The 23,450-nt window shown below is 35.4% G+C and overlaps 3 protein-coding genes across 7 annotated transcripts; 2 read left to right on the top strand and 1 right to left on the bottom strand.

Moving 5' to 3' along the window:
- Nucleotides 1-5,210: 5,210 nt before the first annotated feature.
- On the top strand, nt 5,211-11,149 carry LOC114316244 (mitochondrial inner membrane protease ATP23). Of its 4 annotated transcripts, none has more exons than XM_082922815.1 (7): nt 5,225-5,423; nt 5,568-5,689; nt 6,207-6,243; nt 7,184-7,367; nt 9,327-9,464; nt 9,570-9,653; nt 10,685-11,149. In XM_082922815.1, exons 1-7 carry the CDS (start codon nt 5,392-5,394, stop codon nt 10,817-10,819), a joined length of 732 nt encoding a protein of 243 aa, XP_082778941.1. In that variant the 5' UTR covers nt 5,225-5,391; the 3' UTR covers nt 10,820-11,149. The 4 variants fall into 4 exon arrangements, with proteins under 4 accessions (XP_028118709.1, XP_082778941.1, XP_028118708.1 ...); XM_082922814.1 differs by having other exon boundaries at nt 5,242-5,423; nt 5,568-5,695; XM_028262908.2 differs by lacking the exons at nt 6,207-6,243; nt 7,184-7,367 and having other exon boundaries at nt 5,211-5,423.
- A 4,191-nt stretch (nt 11,150-15,340) lies between these two features.
- GPDHP (NAD-dependent glycerol-3-phosphate dehydrogenase family protein) lies at nt 15,341-18,531 on the top strand. Its single transcript, XM_028262909.2, has 11 exons — nt 15,341-15,685; nt 15,857-15,933; nt 16,030-16,102; nt 16,625-16,842; nt 16,934-17,041; nt 17,225-17,288; nt 17,372-17,409; nt 17,499-17,619; nt 17,721-17,775; nt 17,867-17,915; nt 18,037-18,531. The coding sequence occupies exons 1-11, from the start codon at nt 15,541-15,543 to the stop codon at nt 18,217-18,219; spliced, it is 1,131 nt and encodes a 376-aa protein (XP_028118710.2). The 5' UTR covers nt 15,341-15,540; the 3' UTR covers nt 18,220-18,531.
- A 196-nt stretch (nt 18,532-18,727) lies between these two features.
- On the bottom strand, nt 18,728-23,193 carry LOC114316248 (uncharacterized). 2 transcript variants are annotated; one of them, XM_082922813.1, is made up of 6 exons: nt 22,448-23,193; nt 21,201-21,237; nt 20,853-21,089; nt 20,687-20,734; nt 19,216-19,497; nt 18,728-19,182 (listed from the first exon to the last, which is right to left on the bottom strand). In XM_082922813.1, exons 1-6 carry the CDS (start codon nt 22,747-22,749, stop codon nt 18,937-18,939), a joined length of 1,152 nt encoding a protein of 383 aa, XP_082778939.1. In that variant the 5' UTR covers nt 22,750-23,193; the 3' UTR covers nt 18,728-18,936. The 2 variants fall into 2 exon arrangements, with proteins under 2 accessions (XP_082778939.1, XP_082778938.1); XM_082922812.1 differs by having other exon boundaries at nt 18,728-19,497.
- Between the last annotated feature and the right edge of the window lie 257 nt (nt 23,194-23,450).

Below are 23,450 nucleotides of genomic sequence, written 5' to 3'. Positions count from 1 at the left end.
AAGACGACTATTCTTGGTTCGTAGCTCGGCCAGCTGCTTCCTGGCCTCTTCTAGTTCGGCAATTTTTTCGGTTACTTCGGCCATTGCTTGCCTTGTCGTTTTACGAAGTTCCAATACACGCTTGTGAGCGATGTGATTTTTTTGTATGGCCTGCAAGAGGATAATAAAAAAATTTTAAACTGAGAAGAAAGTTGGAAAAAATTAGACAGGTAAGTGGACCGACTACTACCAGCAACATGGATTTTGTGGACGAGCGAATAGCCTTTAGCTCGGTCAGGTGATCATGGTGCTTCATGTTGGCCGGAAGACAGACACCTTTGGCAAGGTTGAATGCCATAAGGTGATCTTTCTCTGCGACCACTGAATCAGAATCACAGATAGCACGGTTTTGAAACATGGTCTTGGGTACCCACTTTGAGGAGGTAGCTCGGCCTGAGCGCTCAGGTGGGGGGCTTGGCAGAGTGGTTTGTGGAACCACGGTTTCGTCTTCGTCAACAAGGCGTTGCTCGGTTATGGAAGTCCGAGCACGCTTGTTTGGACAGGATGACGAAGGTTGGTGGGTTGGCAGAGCTACCACGGTCTCTTGGGGTAGGCTTGCTGGTAGTGCCTCAGCTTGGTTTGTTTCGGTCAAAAGGGCCCTCACAGCTCGTTTTTTGGTCATCTCTTGCTCAGCGGTTAAAGGGATCAATCTGATTTGGGGCAAGTTTGGGTCCGGTTCAGGAGAGGCTTCTAATAAGAAGTCGGTTACCCTGGTCTTTCGTTTGCTACTATATCGGTATGTCGGTTCAAAATTAAGTAACTTAGCCCAGCTCCGTTCGGGATATCGTAGTGCGGCGCGCAGTGTATTCAAGTTGGGATAGTTGTACTGGGACTTGAGAAAGTTCAAATTTGCATGAAGAAGGGTAACAGTTAATACGGTTCAGGATAAAGAAAACCGAAGTACGAAAAAGCATGGATTCGGACCAAGGTAATCCTACCGGCTACATCCTTGTTCCAATTTATTCTGTCACCCGGGATCTGGGCTTGTTGATCTTCAAAATTTCCAGATACCCAGAAGAAATCATCGTCATTCACATCTTTATCCGGGGTATTTTTTATTATCTTTTCACGTCGGCGTCTTATTCTTAAGTAGTATACCCAGCCATCTTCGGCCGATCTTATGGAGTATTGATGGAAGAGCTCGGCTAGATCGAGATTAAGGCCAGCCTGGCGGTTTAGCTCGGCTATGCCATTTATTATGCAGTAAGAATTAGTGGAAAGTTGGGTAGGGCAAAGGTTGGTTTGTCTGAGAAATTCACAAAGAAGGGGTTGTACGGGGAATCTTAGGCCGGTTTCTACAATCGAAAGAAGGGTGAAAGGAACAAAACCCCGGTTTCCCCAAGGGGTGGTATCTAGCTCGGCTAGAGTCAGATAGACATCATCAGGGATATGGTAGTTCCTTTGGAACTCAGCCATACCACCTGGTGTGTTTACCAAAAACCTATATTTACCCATGAAGTTTTAACTTATGTATAAATTAGCTATGTACTAACTCGGTCGTGAAATGACGCTGAGTAGCTCGGTCGAGCGTTCAAAGGAGTGCCTGACAACCTAAGCCTGCAAAGTGAAAAGAGAAAGGTGTTAAGCACAGATCGATGGACCGCGTTAAAAGAAACAAAGGCAAGATAAATGAAGTCCTAGCTCGGCTAGGTGGGGATACTACCCCTTCTTAGCCCGGTTTGAGCAAGGGATTTTAGCTCGGTTGAAGCACTTGGGGCAGCAGTCTTAGTCCGGTCTTGGCTAAGAGAGCTGGCTCAGCCCCCAAGTTGTAGCTTGGTCGGGGGTTGAGACTTTCTACAACAGTGTTGCACAAAACCTAGTTTGGTTCCCTAGCTCGGCTAAGTTAAAGTAGACCGTACTAAGACTCGTTGAAATTACAAGAATAGTGTTAAGTTTTAGTTCGGTTGTTTATGGCCAGGTTCGCGGTTGGAGTAGGATTTTGGATCAAATACATCGTTCTACAGGTTGTTCTTAAGTGCGATGGTTCTATTACGCAAGTTTTTCAGAGAAAGGGATGCAAAAATGGAATGTGCTTTAAAAAACTTACAAATACACATGCTATGCTGTACAAAACAAGAACGAAATCAACGGAAAGGAAACAGTTGTGAGTTACATACCAGTTCAAGGTAAAGGGACTGGAGATGAAAGCAATCTCAGCAAGAACACGAGTTTATGCAAGCACTGTGTTTGGGAGAAATGAAGACTCAGAGAGAAAAAGATGAATAGTGCAAGTGAAGTGAAAGATCCAAAAACAAAAGGGTTTTGTTTTGAGTAGAACAAAGGACAAAAAAGAGCGGGACTGTTCAAATTTTGCGAGATACGAAGACGGCGTGACAGCTGTATTGGGCCAATCAGAGTGTGCCACGTGTCCTTGAGATAAGAAATGATTCAGTTGCTGCGATTGAAGATACGTTTTGACCGGGCACATTTAAGTAGCCCGGTGTTAACCTAGCCCGGTTGGAATACTAAAGAATTTAGTCCAGTTGGAATAATAAGAGTTTTTAGCTCGGTTGGAATACTAAAAGATTTTTTAGCTCGGCTAGTAAACGGGTAATCCCTATCATGCTGCGCAGATGGAATTAAGGGACAATTGAGAGAGAAATTTATATCTAAATTGGGCCGAACTGAGTAGTAGGCCGTTGTGGGCCACGGTAAGAAGGGCTGAGTACAAAGGCCTTGAAGTTAGCCCGGTCCAAGATGGCCTTCAAGATAGTCCGATCCAAGAGAGCTTTGCAGTTAGCTCGGTCGCCACGCTCAGAGTTAGCCTGGTTATGGTGTATTATTGTTAGCTCGGTCAGAACCTTGCTATTAGTTAGCTCGATCTAAGCACACCATGGTTTGTACAGGGAAAACCGAGGTAAGAGCAGTGAAAAGAAGAACCAAACTAGGCATAGTTTGGTCTACTCTGCGGCTTAGCATGGCCATGCTTACCTCGGTCATATTGAAATTCAACCATGGTAAAACCATCTTACTTGGTTTGAGCAGTGAGGGAGGTGTTGAAAGATAAGCATTATCTTTCAGGAGTATGACTCCTAGAAGGACTCTATATGTAGGAGTAAAAGTCCTACTAGGATTGTGCCACGCGGAACCTATAAAAGCTCACAACATTATCTATGGAGAGGTAACACAACTTTGATTCCCGAATACGCAGAGCTTTTGTCTATTGGTCTATTTTTCTGACTTAGGCATCGGAGATGTATCCGGTACACACCCGCCAGCTAGTTCACGTTTGTGTTTTCAGGAAGTAAAGCGACATCATACGGAAAAACGCGAACTTGATCAACAGAATTATACGAGAATGTTTATTTCTTCCCCGTACAAAAACTAATTTCATTCCTTAACAATTTGACATCAGGCCTAAATATGTTCTTAAAGCCTGTACTGGATGTTTTCAATGTGCTCTCTAAATATTAATGACCATCAATCATTATCGCGATTTAACAAATTATTTTTCTTTTTTTTTGTTTTCAATGGATTTGTTAAAATTATTGTTATTAATTCTAGAGACGCGAAATTAAATTATACCTTTATTATCTTTGTCAATTAATGTACTCTTTAACACACAAATTTAATCATTCTATTAGAAACACTCATGGTAGACTTAAGACAATTTAGCAATGCTATGCACTTACATAGCTATTTAAAAAATAAAATATATAACTTAACATCTTTTATATAACAATTTATTATATGGAGAATTACACACAAATGGTAATGGGAAAGAAAGAAAAAAAATGCCTCAAAATTAGTCAGATTTGAACTGTTATATCATCTTAAGATGCATTTCCATCAGGAGGCAAGGAGAGAGACCAAAAAAAAAAACCTGAACTCTCAAAATTAGACTTATTTTCTAAATTTATTGATGTGACATTCTATTCAAAATACCTAAATAATTTATTCTATAATTATCAACCAATCATTTTGTTGACACATCATTAAGATTAGAAAGTAAATTTACAAAATGAACTTGTATATCAATTTTTAAATTTGATAATTATAATTTTTTTCATTAATGTATAATAATATTTTGAAAATTGCCCCAAAATGGTAATTTTGTCTTTTATTTTAAAGGGAAAATTACACTAACAGTCTTTATGATTTAGGACTCGTGTAACTTTGATCCCTGACTTTTCAATTATGACACATTTGATCTTAAATTTTGAATCTTGTTCCAAATAAGGACAATTAAAGATACCATTATTTAATGTCAAGGGCAAAATTGTTAATTTAGTAAAATATAAACTAATTTGACAAAAATAAATGTCAAAAAAATATTTTCAATTTTTTAAAAATTATTTTTATCCACCAATAATAAAATTATGTAAAATTGATAAAAATTAATAAAAATTATATGATTAATTTTTAAAAATTAATTTTACATGATCAATATCTAAACACATAATAAAAATTAATTTGGTAAAAAAAATAAATAAATGTCTAAAAGTTTTATCAATTTTACATAATTTTATTTTTAGTGGGTAGAAATAATTTTTAAAAATTCAAAAATATTTGTTTGACATTTATTTTTGTCAAATTAGTTTATATTTTATCAAATTGATGGTTTTACCCTTGAAAAATCTAATCAGTGTGTTTGGTTTGAGTTTTTTGGATTAAGTTTTTTAAAAACTGAATTTTTTTGATTTTCGTGTTTTTTTTTGTTTTTAGTGAATATTTTTAAAATTTTAAACATTTTTTTTACTTTTTAGATACATCTTTTACTTTTTTAGATGCATCTTACTTAGATGCATCTAAAAAGTAAAAAAAATGTGAAAAAATATTTTAAAAAATTAATTAATACATAAAAATTCAAAAAATGTACTAAATTATTGTATTTTTTTTTTATATTTTTGGTATTTAGTGAATTTTTAAAAGATTTTTTTTAAAATTTTTTTACTTTTTAGATATATTTATGTTATGTGTGTCTAAAAAGTAAAAAAAATTGTTTAAAATATTAAAAAAATTCTGTAAAAATAAAAAACACGAAAAATAAGAAAGTAGAATTTTCTTAAAAGTGTTTTTTGAAAAATGAAAACAAGCAAGCTGATATTTTCAATTATTTTTATTTGGAGTAAGATTCAAAATTTAAGGTCAAATATGTCACAGTTAAAAAGTCAGGGATCAAAGTGACACAAGTCCCAAATTATAAGAACGGTCAGTATAATCCACCCGTTAAAAAAGAAAAAAAAAACTTTTACAATTTTTAAGTACCCGGTGCAACCGTTGACCCGAAAAACCATAACGGGAGTCCATCAGTCACCCACTACATCCGGCGACTATGGCGGCGGAGTACGATCCGAAACGTGCTTCCGGCGACTATTCGTCCGCCGTGAATGACGGCGTGACGGTGGAGGAATGCCAAGATATGATCCGGCGAAGTCTCAGAAGTACGTCCTTTTACCTTTCACCTCTCTTTCTATCTTTCTCTGTCGATCGAACCAAGGTTTTTAGGGTTTTAGAGCTTCTTCTTCTTATTCTTCTTCATAATACAATGACGCTGAAATTTCATCAACTCAATTGCTTAATTGCAGCTCCAATGGTGGAATTTTTGAGGGAGCATTTGGAGAACGCTGGATGCAGTATTGGGGAAAAATTCATCAAGGCCGTCCCCTGCGACAAGGAAATCGGTGGCGGTTATCTCCGCGGCCAAGGGGTAATCGTAAATCATCGTTCCCTTTTAAAGATCATAAATCATTCAATTTTGAAGTTTAATTTATTAAAAATCAAAATCAGATTGTGAAACTGGTTATTTATTAATCAATGTGACTAGATTTTGATTTCTCTGTTTGTGCAATATCATTTTTCATAGTGACCATGCTTTCTGATCTGCTAATTGACCTTCATCTCTTGAATTTTTGGCCTCCTACTGATGATACTGCACAAGTTTTTATTTGATTTATCATTCTGTGCCTTTTTTGCTTTTTTTGGGTGCTATTTTGGAAGCTGTACATGTAAATGTTTTCCACCTGAATATACATTTTTTGCAATTGAGTCTTCTAACCATGTAATTACTTGCTTAAATATGTATGGATAATTTAGTAAAACCATAAACTATATTTTGCCCGTCCCCTTATAGCCCACTGTTGAGTGTACGACCAAAATGGAATTGAACTTTCACCAAATAAAATCGGGCTAGAGTTGATTTCTCTGTTGGTTGAATTCTCTACTAGGTGGAAATCAGACCTTCGGCTCTCGATTGTCACTTGTGTGTCCATCTATGAAGCACGGATACTTCAAAAAGGGAGACGTATCCGTATCGGATACTTATCGGATACTGATACTCCTTGGATACTCGCGGATACGTATCAGATACTTCTTAAAAGTATCGGATACTTCTTAATTAATTTTTTATTAATTTTGAAGTATCGGATGCTCGAAGTTACATATTACTTATAATATTTTGTTTAGTTCTTTGATAAGAGGAATATAGTAAGAGTCAAAGTAATAGAATTTGTCAAATTGATGTATCCTTATTGTCTCTCTCACTTTCTCACTCTCTCACGTTTCTTGTCTTTGCTCTCATTCTTTTTTTGGTGTTAGCATCTAAGGATGATGTTTAATTTGCATTTGCTTTTGTTTTTAGTTTTGGATATTTTATGAATGTTTGAAGACTTTTAGGTTAATAGGAATCTCTCTCTTTATTTATTAATTTACTTTAAGTTTTATTTTCATGCATATTACATTATTAAAATTATAAAAATATATATCTTTTTACGAACGTATTCCCGCTGTACCTGTATCATACTTTTTCAAATTTTGACGTATCGCTATATCCGTATCGCCATATCCGTATCCATGCTTCTTAGGTTATCATTGATGACTCAAAAAAGTATATTTGTTGAAATTTTTATTTAATAATGGTTTTTTGGCTTTAGCTAAGGTCCTGTGATATTCACTGAAGAAAGGGAACAAGTTGAAGCTATTGACCTTGAAGACTCTTAGTTTTATAGGAATCTTTCTTCTTTATCAAGTGGTCTTTTGTTATAGGTTTTATTTTTATGCATACTGCATTACTAAAAATTGTAAAAATAATATTTTTACGAATGTATCCCTGCCGTACCCGTATCCTAGTTTTTTAATTTTTTCCGTATCGCCGTATCCGTATCGTATCGTATCCGTATCTCGTATCTGTATCCGTGCTTCCTAGGTGTCCATTTCTTCTTTGTGCTGCTGGACTTGAGGCAGGAGTAAGGGAGCTGGGAATCTCAAGGAAGTCCTCCATTGAATTGAATGGGGTGGGAAAGGTTTTGAAAAGCGATTGCAGTCGCCGTAACGATTGCAGTGATGCGGTAGCGGTTGTGGGGTGTATAGGCCGTAGCATAACAGTTGCGGTAATCGGAACCGTAATTTTTTTTTTCCCACACAAGTTAAAGAAAACTTACTAATGCACATATTTTTTTCTCTCTTCAAAATCACATTTATTGGGGTTTAAAATAAATTTTGATAATTTTTTGTTAGGTTAAGTATGATAAAATATATTTCATATTTTCAAATCGTATAAAATGAATTTTTTACATTTTATTTCAATAATTAATGATTTTAAGAATAATTGATTTAAATGTCTACAAATTATTTTTTACCAATACCTGAACTAACTGAATAAAAAATATTCACAATTATTAAATAAAAGGATTATAAAATAAAAATTGTGCCATAAATTTTTTTAAAAAAAATTATAAAGAAAAAAATTCATATAAGATTTTTTCTTTGGGTTTGTACCACTTGAGTATTTGTTTTTTTTTTTTTTTTGGAGGGGAGAAAATGAAGCTATTCAAAATATTATAAAATGGTATAATGGTATCTAATGGACCATTACGACCGTTACAGTACTGCTACGGCCGTTACGTAACACCGCTACGACCATCTATTGCTACGGCCGTTACGTAACACCGAAATGACCGTTACACATATGAATTTCTATCATACTACTATAGCGGCTGTAACAAGTGGTGATAACCACCACAACCATTACGTAATGGCGTTACGTCATGGTTGCCGACGCTTTTTAAAACCTTGAGTGGGACCAAGGTTTTGGAAAGCAGTTGCGTTCGCCGTAACAGTTGCAGTGATACGGTAGCAATTGTGGTGTATAAAGGCTGTAGTGTAACGGTTGTTGCAAAAAGAAATCGTGATTTTTTTTTTATTTAATTTTTTGCACAATTTGAAGAAAATTTAACGATATGCAAATTTTTGTTTTCTTCATAATCACATTTATTGGGGTTTAAAATAATTTTTGATCAATTTTTGTTAATTTTTAAGTATAATCCAATATATTTCATATTTTCAAATCATTATAAAAGGAGTTTTCTACATTTTATTTCAATAGTTAATGATTTTAAGAATAATTAATTTTAATGTCTACAAATTATTTTTTACCAATACCTGAACTAACTGAATAAAAAATATTCACAATTATATTAAATGAAGGGATTATAAAATATAAATTGTGCCATAAATTAAAAAAAATTATAAAGAAAAAAAAATTCATATAAGATTTTTTCTTTGAGTTTGGATCATTTGAATATTTGTTTTTTTTTTATAAGCTTTTGTTGGAGAAAATGAAGCTATTCAGAATATTGTAAAAGGATGTAACGGTGTCTAACAGACCGTAATGGTACTGTTACGGCCGTTACACATGTGAATTTCCGTCATACCACTATAGCGGCCGTAACGGGTAGCGGTAACCACTGCAACCGTTACGTAATGGCATTACGTAACGGTTGCGGTCGCTTTTTAAAACCTTAGGTGGGGCAGACAGGTTCGGAAATGGCCAGATTAGCAGAGGGGTCTGCTTCTCTTGCCAAGTAATCGGAATATAGTAATCATCTTCTAATTGAAAATTTAGGCCTTCTTTGGGGTGTCCTAAAAAAGTCAAAAAGTCACTATCTTATTTAAGTCACTATCTTATTTAAGTCACATCACCTCTTTACCATATCATTTCAAACCCAACACGTATTTTATAAAAAGTCAAAAGGTACTCTTATTTTTAGAACATCCCAAACAATTCCTTAGTAAATATTTGGTGCATATACCTTCAAGACGATGGACTCAGGTGGGCCATATTAGGTTATCCCAGTGCAAACTTGATGGCAAATTTCATGTTTTTACACACTACTCTTTTTCTTTTCTTTTTTAAATTTTTTTATGTATCTTCATTCATCAAACTGTTAGATGACAATATTATGTATGCGTGTGCCCTTTCTTTTCATGTGTATCTTCATTCATCAAACTGTTAGATGACAATCTTGTGTGTGTGTGTGTGCACCCTTTCTCTTCATGTCTCTGTTTAGATAATGGTATGTAGTAATCACATGAACTTCCAAGATGAGGTCAACCAAGTAGTTGTCCATGAGCTCATTCATGCTTATGACGATTGTCGTGCCGCAAACTTGGACTGGGCGAATTGTGCTCATCATGCTTGTAGTGAGGTTTGTGTCGCGATGCCAACTAACTCTTTCCTTGGGTGTTTTGTTTGTTGGAGTTTCTTAAATCATCAAGGTCCTTTTCATTGTTCCCATTTCTATGTGAAGCAGATTCGGGCTGGTCATTTAAGTGGTGATTGCCACTACAAGCGAGAATTGCTGCGTGGTTTTGTAAAGATACAAGGCCATGAACAAGTGAGTTCATTCTCTTTTCTAATCATTTGGCTATTAATTCTTATATTATTTCACTTGTTTTCCCTTACTAAAATTTATGGTTACATAATAATCTATCCCATACATACACCTTGACAGTGTGTAATTACAAAGCTTCTTAAAAAACTACATGCATTTCCATTTGTTTAAAGGTCAGTGAAGGAAAAAGGTTTTAGATGAGGCAAAGTTCAATTGTTAAAGGTTCAATGATTCAGATACCTTTGTTTTTTCTCTTCATTTCATGTTCTTGTTCTTTTATTTCTAAGGCTTTATGCTGGCTCGATCTTATTTGACAATGTGTGTGAAAAATCTAAATTTTTGCTAGTAACTGCAATGGGTTGGTTTTTAGTTCTTTGTCTTGATGTACTTGCATGTTTCTGTACCTTTTCACGGTACTCTCTCTGTTTGTTGGGAATCGTGGATGTCATATTGCGACAACTAATTATAATGTGTTTTCACTTTGCTTTCCTTCTAATCAGAGGCAAAGCTGTGTAATACATGCCCACATTAACCATAAGAATTTTATTCTTTAACACTGCCAGGCATTTATACTTGGGTTTCTTGAAATTATGTGCTCCTCATCTACTAGTGTGTGTGTGTGCGCATGCAAGTTGGATATGTATAGGATGGCAGCACATTGTAGAGGTTTTTTTCTTTTCTTTTTTTTTTCGTTTTTTTTCCCCGGGAAAGATATGTGAAAAAAAATGAAGTTCGACAGGGTAGTTTTTGGATATCCTTCCCTTACAATCATAGCAGCAGTTAATCACTTGCTTCTTGATAATTCACCACACAGATAGTGTCAAAGCGATTTTGTGGTAAGAAGATCTGTCCATGGTATTCATACATTTGGGAAGAAGAGTTGAATATGTGACACAGATAAAATAGTTACCGATACTCCATCTGTTAAAACCTTTTCAATTCTTCCCATGTGTGACATGCATAAATGAAGTTATTGTCATGTTTTAACTCATTTTCATACCTTGTTTGTTCCTGCTTTATCTTTTCATTTGTAGGACTGTGTGAGAAGAAGAGTAATGAAATCGGTGATTGCTAATCCTTACTGCTCAGAAGCTGCTGCTAAGGATGCTATGGAAGCTGTATGGGATGTTTGTTATAATGATACAAAACCCTTCGACAGAGCTCCATGAAACAAGGGAATACTGCATCTCCATCAGTGCCTAACCAGCTGATGTGCCAATTGGTCTACCAGATGGATATGATCCATGATTGATTCTGGCTCTTAGCAAAATAGTAAAATTTCACATTCACTTCTATTATTTGAGTTACATTCGATGGAATACAAACTTTGGTGGTCATTTCTATCAGATTTTCCCTTTATTTTCCCAGTAAATCAAAGGGAGGATCTGACCCCCCCCCCCCCCCCCCCCCCCCCCTTTTTTTTTTTTTTTTGAATGTTATACTGAGTGTATGCACACAATTACCTGAGAAATGGAATATAAATTGCATCGGTTGGACAAGGTGTGTATCACTACGATTTTGATTTTTAATGATGGGATGTTAGTATTGTTTAGGTGATATGATATGAAATGAAAAATGCAGTATATATATTTTGATCTTCTTGAAGTTGCATAGTTCGGCTTAGTGAGTTCTAATTCGCAGCTGGAAATATCATCCTGGAATCCTTTCCTGAATTGCAAAGTTTATCTAGGATACAAGCCTAGAAGGGCGCTTTGTGGTATGCACTAGAAACTTGTTTTTGTATTAGTTTAGAGCTGTCTAACTATATATAATATAATATAATAATGTGTTTGTTTTGCTCGAAGATTATTGTCTGATGGGCCGGCCACATCCGAATGTTCAGATCACGAGGTTTGCTTTATTGTTTTTTGGAAATCAAAGGGCTTTTTGAGCAGAGGAAAGAACAAAAAGAAACCCCAGGGATCAGCATACCATGTGCATGCCTATAAAATAAACCTACTATATATATATATATGATACATATCATATGCCTCCTATACTATAAGATGGAGAATTTGAGTATCGAATGACACGTGGCAGAAAACGGAATAGTATTATACCATATATATATATATATATATAATATAGACAGGGTTGGGTGGAGGAGAATTTTATAGAGGTAAGGGTGGTATTACCATGAGGGTGGTGGTGGTTATTAAGGTTGTTGTTTGTCTCTTGTCTTTGCTTGGTGATCGACAACAACACAAGTCTCTTGCTGACGGACAAGTACACTACAAAGGTACATACGTAGACATGTCTGGTTGTTTTGCTAGACAGAGACACACATTGCTGTGGATTTTGATTATTAAAGTGTGGATATATGTAATTTGCAGGGGTGATGATGGGAACACAGGATCAGAATCGTAAAATGGGAAGAAGAGTACTACTGGGTAAGCAAGAGACAGCGAGCTGGTGGCTGTCAGAGGATTACTCTATGCCTCGGAGGCGGAGGCATGTTCACAATGATTTACAACCATGACTACTCTCTCTCTCTCTCTCTCTCTCTCTCGTCATTGTAAGCATGGATGCCGGATGATTGTAGCAAACTGGTTGATATTTTATGCATCTATTGTAAGGTTTCGTTTAATATTACTATGTAAAACGTTCACCAAATCTTCTTCCTCAGCAGGAAATCTTTTAAGGTATATATAACCGATGTTATTGTATAATTTGTATTGGGTAATGATATTATTCGAAACATTTAGATGTAGAATGTTTTGTGTAGCCTTTCTTCTTCTTTTGTTCTATCCTGTCGTGTAGGTTGTAGTGTCTACTTTTGTCTCTCGTTATTGATTATTTTTTCCTCTCAATTTTCTAACCAAATCAAACACAATCACATTTGTGAGGGGAAAGTAGTCTCTGTGTTCTTGTCAAATACAGTATTGTTGTATTTTAAATCTTATCCATAATTATATTTGTAACAGTTTATGAAATCGAAATAGGACTTTAGCGACGACTGTTGACTTCTATGTCCTCCGAGGCAGGTTGCGAATTTCTTTTCTTCCCGCTCCTTGTTCTTCTTCTCAGTAACAGTGCAAATAAATAAGTAAGCTGCGCATGCCCCAACAGTTTATAGCTTCCCCATGTTCTAAAAGCAACATGAGATAGAGATGTTCTTGCTCTCCCTCCTTAACTTTATATTATTTTAATTTCAGATTTGATTTCATATTCTATTAGTTTATTATCAATCTTGGATCACAGATAATTGCTTTCATACTCTTTAATATTTTGCTTACAACAACTCAAATAGTCTGCTAATAATCTATGTTAAAGTAAAAATTTGAAAACGACTCTTTCACATGCCAAATTATATAATTGTCAAAATTTGACAAGCCATAGTTGGTAGCTAAATGGTGAGATTATAATTTTTTTAAAAATAAATACAATTGAATGATAGATATGATTTTGAGAATGGACCATTCATTTTTTTTAAAGAAAAATGTGAACTGATCATATGAATATAGCTATCTAATCAATCTAATTTTTTATATGAATAACTTATTTAGAGAGTCTTATAAGGATAACACCAAGGATCCTCTAGAGTAAAATTTTCCTAAAGTTTCCTAGAGTGCTATATTGTGTGGTTGAGATTTACTGGCAAGTCACATCAGAAAAATTGATGTGACTTGCAAGTAAATCTCAACTACACAATGTAGCACTTTAGGAAACTTTAGGGAAAAATCACTCTAGAGGATCCTTGCTCATAAGATAAATGATTAGAGTAAGTCATATAATTGAACTCATAAAGTCCACCAATACCCTCCAATTGAGATTCCTAACTAGGGAGGATGTTCACTTGTCTAGATATATTTCTAAAAGTTTGATTTCAAAATCTACTTTTATTTTATTTTTTATTTTTTGCATGCATAGATAAGTATCAGGAGGTCTTTTGGCATCCAAAGCCAGTTACTCATAAATACATGAAGGTGCAATATTAAAATATATTGAAATCCTAGTGCTATGGTTTTCTTTGTAAAAAAATTTATTTTGGAACTTTTTTTTTTTATTTTATTTGGTAAATATTTATTTTGGACCTTTTTCTCCCCATTTTCTAAAATACTCTAACATTAATAATTAATGAATTAAAACTTATAAAATTAAAAACACAACAAAATCAATTCCTAACACAAACAAATCATTCAAAATTCTAAACTTTTAAATCAAATCATAAACTAATACAAGCACATCTTTCAAAATCCTAAACTAGATCATCAATCTCATTCACTATCTACTACCAAACAATACAATTAAAGTAAAATCATTGAAAATCCTAAACTTACCTAAAAGTAATTCTTCATTAATTTTTATATTAATCCAAAATGCAATAATAAAATAATAACGGTCTAGGTTTTTTTTCTTCTAAAAAGAAGTCTAAATGCAAGCGAGTTCTTCCAGATGTGGGTTAAACCCTCAACTTGCAATCATGTCATATTCCAAACCGTATCCACTCGCATTGTGTCTGTGAAACCGCCTATTTATATGCAGATCGGTTCAGATTGTATGAATTGTGCGGTTCGAATAACTCTCAATCCAACCCTACAATTTACAACCCATATGGTCTTTTGAATCTAGCCCTGCAGTTCGGCCCATACTACGTTATTTGCTCCTGGGCCTGACCTAAAACCCAAGTAAATTTTGGGCTGTTCTTCTAACCACACCCTTCCATAAAAACCCTAAAGAAGAAAAATTTCGAATTTTACACTTGTAACAAAATAAATCCTTGAGTTTTAATTTTAGGTAAATTACAAATATATTCCTGTGATTTGATTAAAATACGAATCGTCTCTTGTGATTTTGAAAAATTACATTCCACCCACTGATGTTTCTAATTTCATAACAAATCGTCTCTTTTATTAATAAAATATTCAGTCAATTAACAGTTTTTAATGATGTTAAAAATATGTTTTAATTAATAATTTAAGTAATTTTATTATTGTATAGGAGAACATTTATGAATTTTATTTTTTTTAGTTAATTCTGTAAAATAAAAAATTATAATAAGAGGGTATTTGTAATTTTTCAAACCACAAGGGACAATCTGTATTTTAAGCAAACCTCAGGGGATGTATTTGTAATTTATCCTTTAATTTTATAATTTAAATCTCACTTTCTGACTTATTTTCAATTTAAATTAGGTTTTTATTTCTATTAAATAAAACTGACGGGAAAAGATAAACAATGTGCCTAATTTTTTTTAAAGAATAATATGCGTGTAATTCCCTGGAAATGAATATCGAAATGAAAACTGATGATGAACTCCACAAATTCATGTAGCACCGTCCAATTTAGATTTTGAGTTGAAGATTAAAAGATTTGTTTATGTAAATGGGGTTACACACTCTGTAAGTTAAAAAAAACCCTCATATAATAATTAGCATCGGTTTAAGGGGAAATTGTACTAGGTGTTTTTCCGGTTTAAAATTAGATTATAGAGTTGTTTGAGATGATTTAAATAAGTATATTTTTTATTTTTTTTTATAAAAAAATGTGTAGAAAAATAAAGAGGTGACGTGATAGAAAAAAGATAAAAAGATTAATTATTTATAAGATGGCAAGCTTGGCCTAAATGCAATCACGTGGCGTGCATGATTAGTTGTGGTTATTAATGATTGTTGTGTGAATGCATGAAAAAAATAAATTTTCTATTTTTGATGGTGTTTAAATTTGTGTGAAAGGGTGAGTTGTTGTTCATAGAGTAGATCGCCAGATTTATTGCATATAAAACATTGCTTCTCACGCAACGTGTCATCTCTCTTCCCTCTCTCCGCCCACCTCCACCCCCCCCCCCCCCTCCCCCCCTCCGCCTCTTCATATTCCCTCTGTTCCCTCTCTCTCTCTCTCTCTCTCTCTCTCTCTCTCTCTCTCCTCCACCACCATTCTCTCTCTCTCGATGGCTCCATTCTTGGAATCCCAGCAGATGAAGGTAAACGGTGAAACAGAGAAATGTAGAGTAACAGTTGTTGGAAGTGGGAATTGGGGAAGTGTCGCCGCCAAGCTCATTGCCTCCAACACCCTTAAACTCTCCTCCTTCCATGGTAATCCCCAATTTCTCATTTCATTCTTTAATTTTATATACATACATTCACATACACATTTGTACAAAAACCATTCATGCCACATATTAAACTTGCATGTATTTTTAAAAAAAAAAAATAAAAAAATACCCATTTTGAATCTTGGATTTTATTTGATATGATGAAATTTAGATGAAGTGAGGATGTGGGTATTCGAGGAGGTATTGCCAAGTGGTGAGAAACTTTCTGAGGCCATCAACAAAAACAATGTAAATTCACCCCATTCTTCTTCTTTTTCCCTACGATGTGTCAATTTGTATTTGTAATTGATCACTATTCTAATTAATTTTTCACAATCATGACAGGAGAATGTTAAATATCTTCCTGGTATAAAACTTGGCACAAATGTTGTTGCTGACCCAGACCTTGAACATGCAGGTACTTTTAATTTCCTTTTATGCAATTAGTTAAATTTAATTCATGAGTCCATAACATGGGGCAGGGGTCCCTGCCCTGCCCCAAGATAGGGCCACTCCAGATCGATTTTGATGATTCAAATCGCTTATTTTATAGGATTATGTAGAGACTATCATCTATGAAAATATATTTATCGAATATCGTTAGCCACGTGATTGGATTATATTTCGCAAACAAAATCAACAGCTTATTATGAAAATCACATTTATCATCCATTTTAATCTAAATATGATTCGATTTTATAAATGCTAATATTTAGTTAACTTGAATTTTGACAATGACCCTACAAACTGAACGATTGGATCATGAAGGTGAGTTCAAAGTGGGCCCCACCTCCATGTTGTGCCTATTCAATTCACTCATAAGTTTTCATATTTTGAGATTCTCACATGATCTGATGAATTGAGACGAGAGAATAAAGTTATTTTTTGAGACATTGTGTTATCCTTTTTTCTGACCACTTTTAGCTGGGGGAATACGCAGTTCAGGATGCAAACATGTTGGTTTTTGTGACTCCACATCAATTCATGGAGGGTATATGTAGAAGGCTTGTGGGGATGATAAGGGAAGATGCACAAGCTATTTCCCTCATTAAAGGGATGGAGGTCAAGATGGAAGGTCCATGCATGATCTCTTCTCTCATAGCTGAACGGCTCGGTATTAATTGTTGTGTTCTAATGGGAGCAAATATTGCTAATGAGGTAATTAGAACTGAATTGTTATTTGAATTTTACTCTCTTGCACGAGCCATTCGAACCATCAGTTGCTAATGATTAGACACTGTGTATGCAGATTGCAGTGGAGAAGTTCAGTGAAGCGACGGTTGGATACAGAGAGATCAGAGATATCGCAGAGAAATGGGTTCAGCTATTCAGTACGCCTTATTTCATGGTCTCAGCTGTGAGTGCCAAGTATATATATATGTATATTCTTGATCAATTGCTATTGCTAGGCATTACATAGAATTTTAATTGTTTGGTGTATAACAAATTTGATGAATTTAATACACCCTATCAGTAATAAAAGCAATCATTATTCAACTGATTTGTTTTATGAAAACAAAAACAAAAAACCAAAAATCAGGTTCAAGATGTGGAAGGAGTTGAACTATGCGGGACTCTGAAAAATGTTGTGGCAATAGCAGCAGGTTTTGACGGCCCACTGTTTTTCCTTTTAAGTATCATTTACTGTATTGTGTGTTAATTAAGGGTTTGATGTCCGATGAAACAGGTATCGTGGACGGGTTGGAAATGGGAAATAACACAAAGGTATTTTACTCTTTGTTTCAAATCACGACACATTGATATCTACCTTAAGAAAAGTAGGCACCTTGATGGTTTATATGATAATTTACTAGGCTGCAATAATGAGAATTGGTTTGAGAGAAATGAAGGCCTTTTCAAAGCTTCTGTTCTCGTCTGTCAAGGATAGCACCTTCTTTGAAAGTTGTGGTGTGGCCGATCTCATAACAACTTGCTGTAAGGCAGCAGATAGAATTTTTTTTTTCTTTTTTGTATAAATTTTATCTTCTCGATAGCACTATTGAAGCAAACATTACTATTTTGTTTTGATATGGCAGTAGGGGGAAGAAACAGGAAATGTGCGGAAGCTTTTGCTAGGAATGGCGGGAAAAGGTCTGTGTCTCTTAGCTTCGTTTAATGCTCAAAAACTTAACATACGGATTAATTTCTGATCATGTTTGGTGTTGCTGATTCTGATCTATAGGTCCTTTGATGAGCTTGAAGCAGAGATGCTGCAGGGCCAGAAACTACAGGTAGATATGAATAATACGTACAAAGAAAAAAAGCAAAAGAAATGAAATGCTTCAAATAAGTGTACATTCAAAATTTGTTGAAAACAAGATTATCTGATCTTTCTTTATTATTTTCTTGAAGGGTGTTTCAACAGCTAAAGAGGTTTACGAGGTTTTAAGCCATCGGGGATGGCTAGAGTTGTTCCCGCTATTTACAATAGTGCATGAGATATCCATTGGTCGTCGTCCACCATCAGCCATTGTTGAATTCAGCGAGCTCAAGCCCAAATTCTCCATCTTGGAAAGCGCTGCCCAATTTTACTGATTCTTCCATGGATCAAGTAACATTCACTACCTTTTTGTTTCAATCTCAAAAAAGTTGTTTAATTTTATTCATCATCGTTGCAACAAAACATGAATTCTAAGGCTAGATGGAACTTCGTCTTGTTAACTTATATGTACCATTCGCTGTGATTGCACCATGATTCAGAGGCTCAAAATGTGTCACAATGTAGCATTTTTGTAAGCTTCAATCTTGTGTCTTTTGTTTATGTAAATTTCGGTACCAAACAAGTATCGTCATTTCCTAGAACAACATTCTTCTTAAAGCCTTTCAATGAACAACATTCTTCTTAAAGCCTTTCAACCAATTGATACGACTTTGGAGAGCAGTTTTTGCTAAAACTTAAGCAGTTTCTTACAAACTCACTTCAAATATGAAACTTTTCAGAGATGCTCTTGTTATTCTTAAAAGTATTTGAGATAGGGTAAAAGCACGGAATGTATTTGCACCCTTCACAAAATCTAGAATCAGAAAGGCCACACAGCAAGAATACATTAGAAAAAAATCCATTATAATCACCACACTTTTCTCTCTTCATTGTATGCCATAGTTATTATAGGGCTTCAACAACCCGACTACAATGCTGGAGGACCATAAATTTAAAGGGAAAAAGAAAAAGAAAAAGAGAATGAGAAAAAAGCACAACTCTTTACCCCACACCAAACCAATGCATGAATTATACAATTGTTGTAAGAAAAATTACCCAGTTCTTATTCTATCCAACCGATCAACACTCTTCCGAGCTCTTTCTAGTTGATGGTCGATGCTTTTCCTGGATTTCTCAATGCAATCCACGCTTCTCCGCGACCTCTCCATTTGTTCAAAAGTCATTCTTAATTTTTCTAGCTTGTCAGCATTATTGGCCAGATTTAGATTTTTCAATTTTTCTGGCCTGTCGGTGCTCTTCCGTGGTTTATCTCTCCGGTCAGTGCTCTTCCTTGATGCCTCCTCTCTCCGGTCAGTGCTCTTCCTCGAAGCCTCCTCTCTCCGGTCAGTGCTCTTTCTTGAAGCCTCGAAAAAATCGGTACTCCTCCTAGGCTGCTCAAACTGGTCTGTGCTCTTCCTAGAAGCAGTGTTGTTTCTTTGGGAAGGTGATTTCTCAACGGTTGATATGAACTTCTTTAGATGCCTGATGTACTCTGGATATAGCTCTAAATCACAGTGGTTCCCTCCTTTAAGCCACAACGGCTCATATTTCTCTTTACACAGTTCCCAGAGTTGTTTACCATGAGAGCAATCAACCACCTCATCTGCAGTTCCCTATGAAATGGTTCAAAAACAAAACAAAATATGAATGTCTCAATTTCAAAAGATATTTGGAACAATTTACTTGGTCTCAATTTTACATCTTTTAAAAAGTTTGTCTTGTTTTGTTTTAGCCGCTTGCATGACCAGTATAGAAGTAATATCAGCTAACGTGAACCCGAGAATGTGAAAGCAAGTATGGAAACTGATAATAGATGACAGTACAGTCAAGGTTCTATTTATAATGTGCAAACATTTTATGATGAAATAGTGAAGTTTAAAAGTGTCCTAACCTAAGCCGAAGTTCAGAAACCAGCAATTAAATAAGAGTCACAATACTAAGAACTAATTTGGCATTTAACCATAGTCTGACATGCAAGAGGTGCTACAAATGAGGCAGGCTGAACAAGATCACATTTCACAAGGGTCATGCAAACATTCATACTTTATGTTCTTTTTTCTGTTTGGAAAGTATCAACTCAATATTTGCAATTCTTCAATGTAGACCATATGGAATTTATGTTTCCTTCTTAATTTAAATATATTCAAAACATACACTCAAAAAGAGACCCAAAATAAATGTGGATGGTTAGTGGTTGGTAGTCAGGTATGAAACCCTCCGGGAAGTTTTGGGAAGCACTGAGATTGTGTGATTTAGAGATGGAAGGGGTGAGAGATGATATGAGAGAGAGAGAGAGAGAGAGAGAGAGAGAGAGAGGGGGGGGGGGGGGAAGAGCACTGCTCAAACAAAGTACAGGTGGCTTGTCCTTTTTGGCCCAACAATCCAAAGGATACAACCACCCCTTGCATTGAAATACTTAGAATCTTCAACAACGGTCAGCTGTACTCAAAGTGCAAAGGAGTACAAAGCACATCATGTGTCTTGGTTATAGTTTGGATTTGTCTTCTTCTGAGGATCTCTCTCTAAAGCCAGTTAAGTATCTTAGAGAGGATGTGACAAATACCATGGAAAACCCTCAACTATAGCCATCAAGTCATAAGATCTTAGTCATCCAAGTCCGTGGTTATGATCATATACATGTACCCACAAAAACACAGAAACAAAGAAGCAAGGCAGATAAAGAAGGTAAGAGTTTCGTGCTAGCTTATACAATGGCTTAATTGTCTAAAAACTGTATTAGAATGGTTCTTCAATTACCATAAGTAATTCTAAAAGGTAAAATGTTGAAAATTGCATACTTACATGAATAATCAGCACAGGACAATTAACATATGGGATTTTGTCAATGTTCTGCACACAGTCAACACAAACACCATTTAATTAGACCCAAAAAAAAAAAAAAATGCATAATCTTTCAATCAAAATAATAGTATAAATAAACAGATGATCTGAAGAAGATCAATGTTACCTTATAGATGTCGAACCAATATGTACGCTTCACAGGATACATGACTCTTAAGCCTGAAAGTATAGGACTATGCAGAACCACAGCTCTCAAATGAGGAAGACGAGCTGCAAGATCCAACGTGGGGCCACTGCCAACAGATTGGCCGTAAAGGATAATATTCTCCTGCTTAGCACCATAGCTCTCCTCAAGACACTTATACACAGCTTCAATATCTGCATATGTATTATGCTCACTTGGCTGCAAAACAAGGAAGCTATGAGCCATAGATGACACTTTCTATCACTACAAGGCACACTATATAACTTAACAATTCACTTTCATCTAGAAAAGTTTTCGATTGCCACACACCTTCCCAGAAGACTGTCCATACCCAGAATAGTCATACCTGCGCAAAAGCAAACATAAAACTGTCATTACTTTGCTCAACAGATGACAGCATAACATTTTGATTCTTGGAATAGAACAGCAGATCATAACAGCTGCATTGTTTTCCCTCTATTCTGGGTATTAAATTTTCCATTCAAGTCCTATAGAGCTGGGACATGAGATTTGTCTATCAGTATCAAACTTTTGAAGCTACAGTGCAACCACTAAGGGCATGTATATATGTATGAATGTATGCAAACTAAGGTGATTTGAGTTATGTGATGAGAGAAGGCAAAGTTAACCACAAGGTCTGCCGAGATGAGACTTCTAGGGCAAAAGAACATCATTTTAAGTCAAAAATGGAGTGCGACAAGCAACCTATAATATATAGGGCAGGACTATAGATCCCTAACAACATTCTTTTCATTTTATGATTCATATCTTATAAAGTTTTAAAACTTACAAACTCTAAATAAAGAGATAAACGATTAAATCAAAACTAAAGTCCCATCAATAAAACAAAATCTCAAGTAAATAAATTTGCAAAAATCTGAGTACATTCCAATTAAACCCTAATGCCAGAAGGGGGATAAAATCAAAACTAACACATAATTAAACCAATTTTTCATTTTCTTTTACACTGAACAGTCCCGTCAAATCCATCGAAGCACCCATAATCATAACCCCAATTTCCTGTAAATTAAATTGTAATTAACAACCAAAATCACCCACAGCCTCAGATATCAGTAGAGATAACCTCTAAAGTAAATAAATTTGCAAAAAATTGATGACATTCCAACTAAACCCTAATCCCAGAAGGGATCAAATCAAAACACACACAAAAAATCAACCAAATTTTCATTTTCTTTTTACATCGAATTGATCAAAACACTCATAAATTTCCATTTTGAGTAAATTAAAAAGTAATCAACAAACAAAATCACCCACAGCCTCGGAAATCAATAGAGATAAGCTCATAATCTCTCTCTCTCTCTCTCTCTCCCTCCCCCCCCCCCCAAAAAAAAAAAAAAAAAATCAATCAAACTACCAGGTGGAAAAAGTAACAAATTTTAGGAGTAAAACAAGAAACTCCAAAAACCCAACAAAACCCAGATGCCAGAAATGAAAGGATTACACAAATCAAGAAAAAGACAAGCCCCAAAGTCGCTCACACACAAAACATGCTCTCAATAGGCAAATTCACAGAGACAGAGAGAGAGAGAGAGTACCCCATGAGATTAACTTTCAAGTGGATGCTCAATTCGATGAAGAGATCATACATCTGACCCAGATCGGCGGCGTTACCATGAGAGTAGAGAAGAGTTGAGGTCGCCATAGGGTGTCGTATGTACACCGCCACTACCTCTGTCCCTTTACGAGTCGGCAATTTCAGTACTTCCACGTTTTCTCTATGAGGGAACGGACTCAGAAGCAAAAGCCCCGTCAGTTCGTCTGTGATCAGCTTGTACGAAGGTGGGTTCGGAGGAAAAAAGGCGAACTTGGCGGCCATTGATGACGTCACACCACCCATCTCTCTCTCTATCTATTCTGTTCTCTCTCTTTCTCTTTCTGATTAGTATACCAGTAATGGGTATGTATTATTTTAGTTTCTCTATACAAACAGAGTTGAAGAAATCGAAATCAGATCGACATTCCTTCTTTTTATTTCCAGAAGATTGAACTTTTTTCGAGAGAAAGAAGAGAGAAGGAGCGCTTTAGACAGTAAGTGATTCAGGGGGCACGCATGGATGGAGGGTGGTTCTTTTTTATTCAAGTGTGAAATGAAATGGACAGGAGTTGGAGGCCTTATTAATGTAAAGTAAAAAGGAATAAAAAATGTTTGGTAGTTTAAAATTTGTCAAAATGATGTCGTTTTATATTCATTTACATTTAAAATCACGTCGTTTTGAGTGATTTGAACTATTTGAATCACAAAATTTTGAACTACCTAACATTGTTAAAAAGGAAAATACCTGCTGCGTCAAAAATTATTGGCTCGAATTGGTTCAAATATCTAGCATGACATTATTTTGGGATTTTTTTTTTTAATTTCCCTGAAAGAGAGAAGAAAGAGAAAGATGCGAGAAAGAGATAGGAGGAAAAAAGATGGAGAGAAGGGGGAGGAAGAGAATAAGGAGACGGTGATGGCGACGCCGGTTGGTCAGTTGGTGGCTCTCTCTCTGCCGGCGAGTGGCCCTCTCTCTCTCTCTCATATATATATATATATATATA

Source organism: Camellia sinensis, chromosome 4, assembly GCF_055761805.1.
Source record: "Camellia sinensis isolate YWXY chromosome 4, ASM5576180v1, whole genome shotgun sequence".
NCBI lineage: Eukaryota > Viridiplantae > Streptophyta > Magnoliopsida > Ericales > Theaceae > Camellia > Camellia sinensis.
The sequence above is the reverse complement of the archived record's forward strand: the minus strand, read 5'-3'. Positions and strand labels throughout refer to the sequence as shown.

Bases quoted from the DNA above. Each gene is read 5' to 3' on its own strand.
- LOC114316244 (XM_082922814.1), top strand. From the start codon at position 5,392: ATGCCAAGATATGATCCGGCGAAGTCTCAGAA. The intron at 5,424-5,567 runs GTACGTCCTTTT...GCTTAATTGCAG, and splicing joins GATCCGGCGAAGTCTCAGAA to CTCCAATGGTGGAATTTTTG. The intron at 9,465-9,569 runs GTTTGTGTCGCG...TATGTGAAGCAG, and splicing joins CTCATCATGCTTGTAGTGAG to ATTCGGGCTGGTCATTTAAG.
- GPDHP (XM_028262909.2), top strand. From the start codon at position 15,541: ATGGCTCCATTCTTGGAATCCCAGCAGATGAAGGTAAACGGTGAAACA. The intron at 16,843-16,933 runs GTAATTAGAACT...CTGTGTATGCAG, and splicing joins GAGCAAATATTGCTAATGAG to ATTGCAGTGGAGAAGTTCAG. The intron at 17,916-18,036 runs GTAGATATGAAT...ATTTTCTTGAAG, and splicing joins TGCAGGGCCAGAAACTACAG to GGTGTTTCAACAGCTAAAGA.
- LOC114316248 (XM_082922812.1), bottom strand. From the start codon at position 22,749: ATGGGTGGTGTGACGTCATCAATGGCCGCCAAGTTCGCCTTTTTTCCT. The intron at 21,238-22,447 runs GTACTCTCTCTC...GCTTTTGCGCAG, and splicing joins TTGAAAGTTAATCTCATGGG to GTATGACTATTCTGGGTATG. The intron at 19,498-20,686 runs GTAAGTATGCAA...ACCATTTCATAG, and splicing joins GTCCTGTGCTGATTATTCAT to GGAACTGCAGATGAGGTGGT.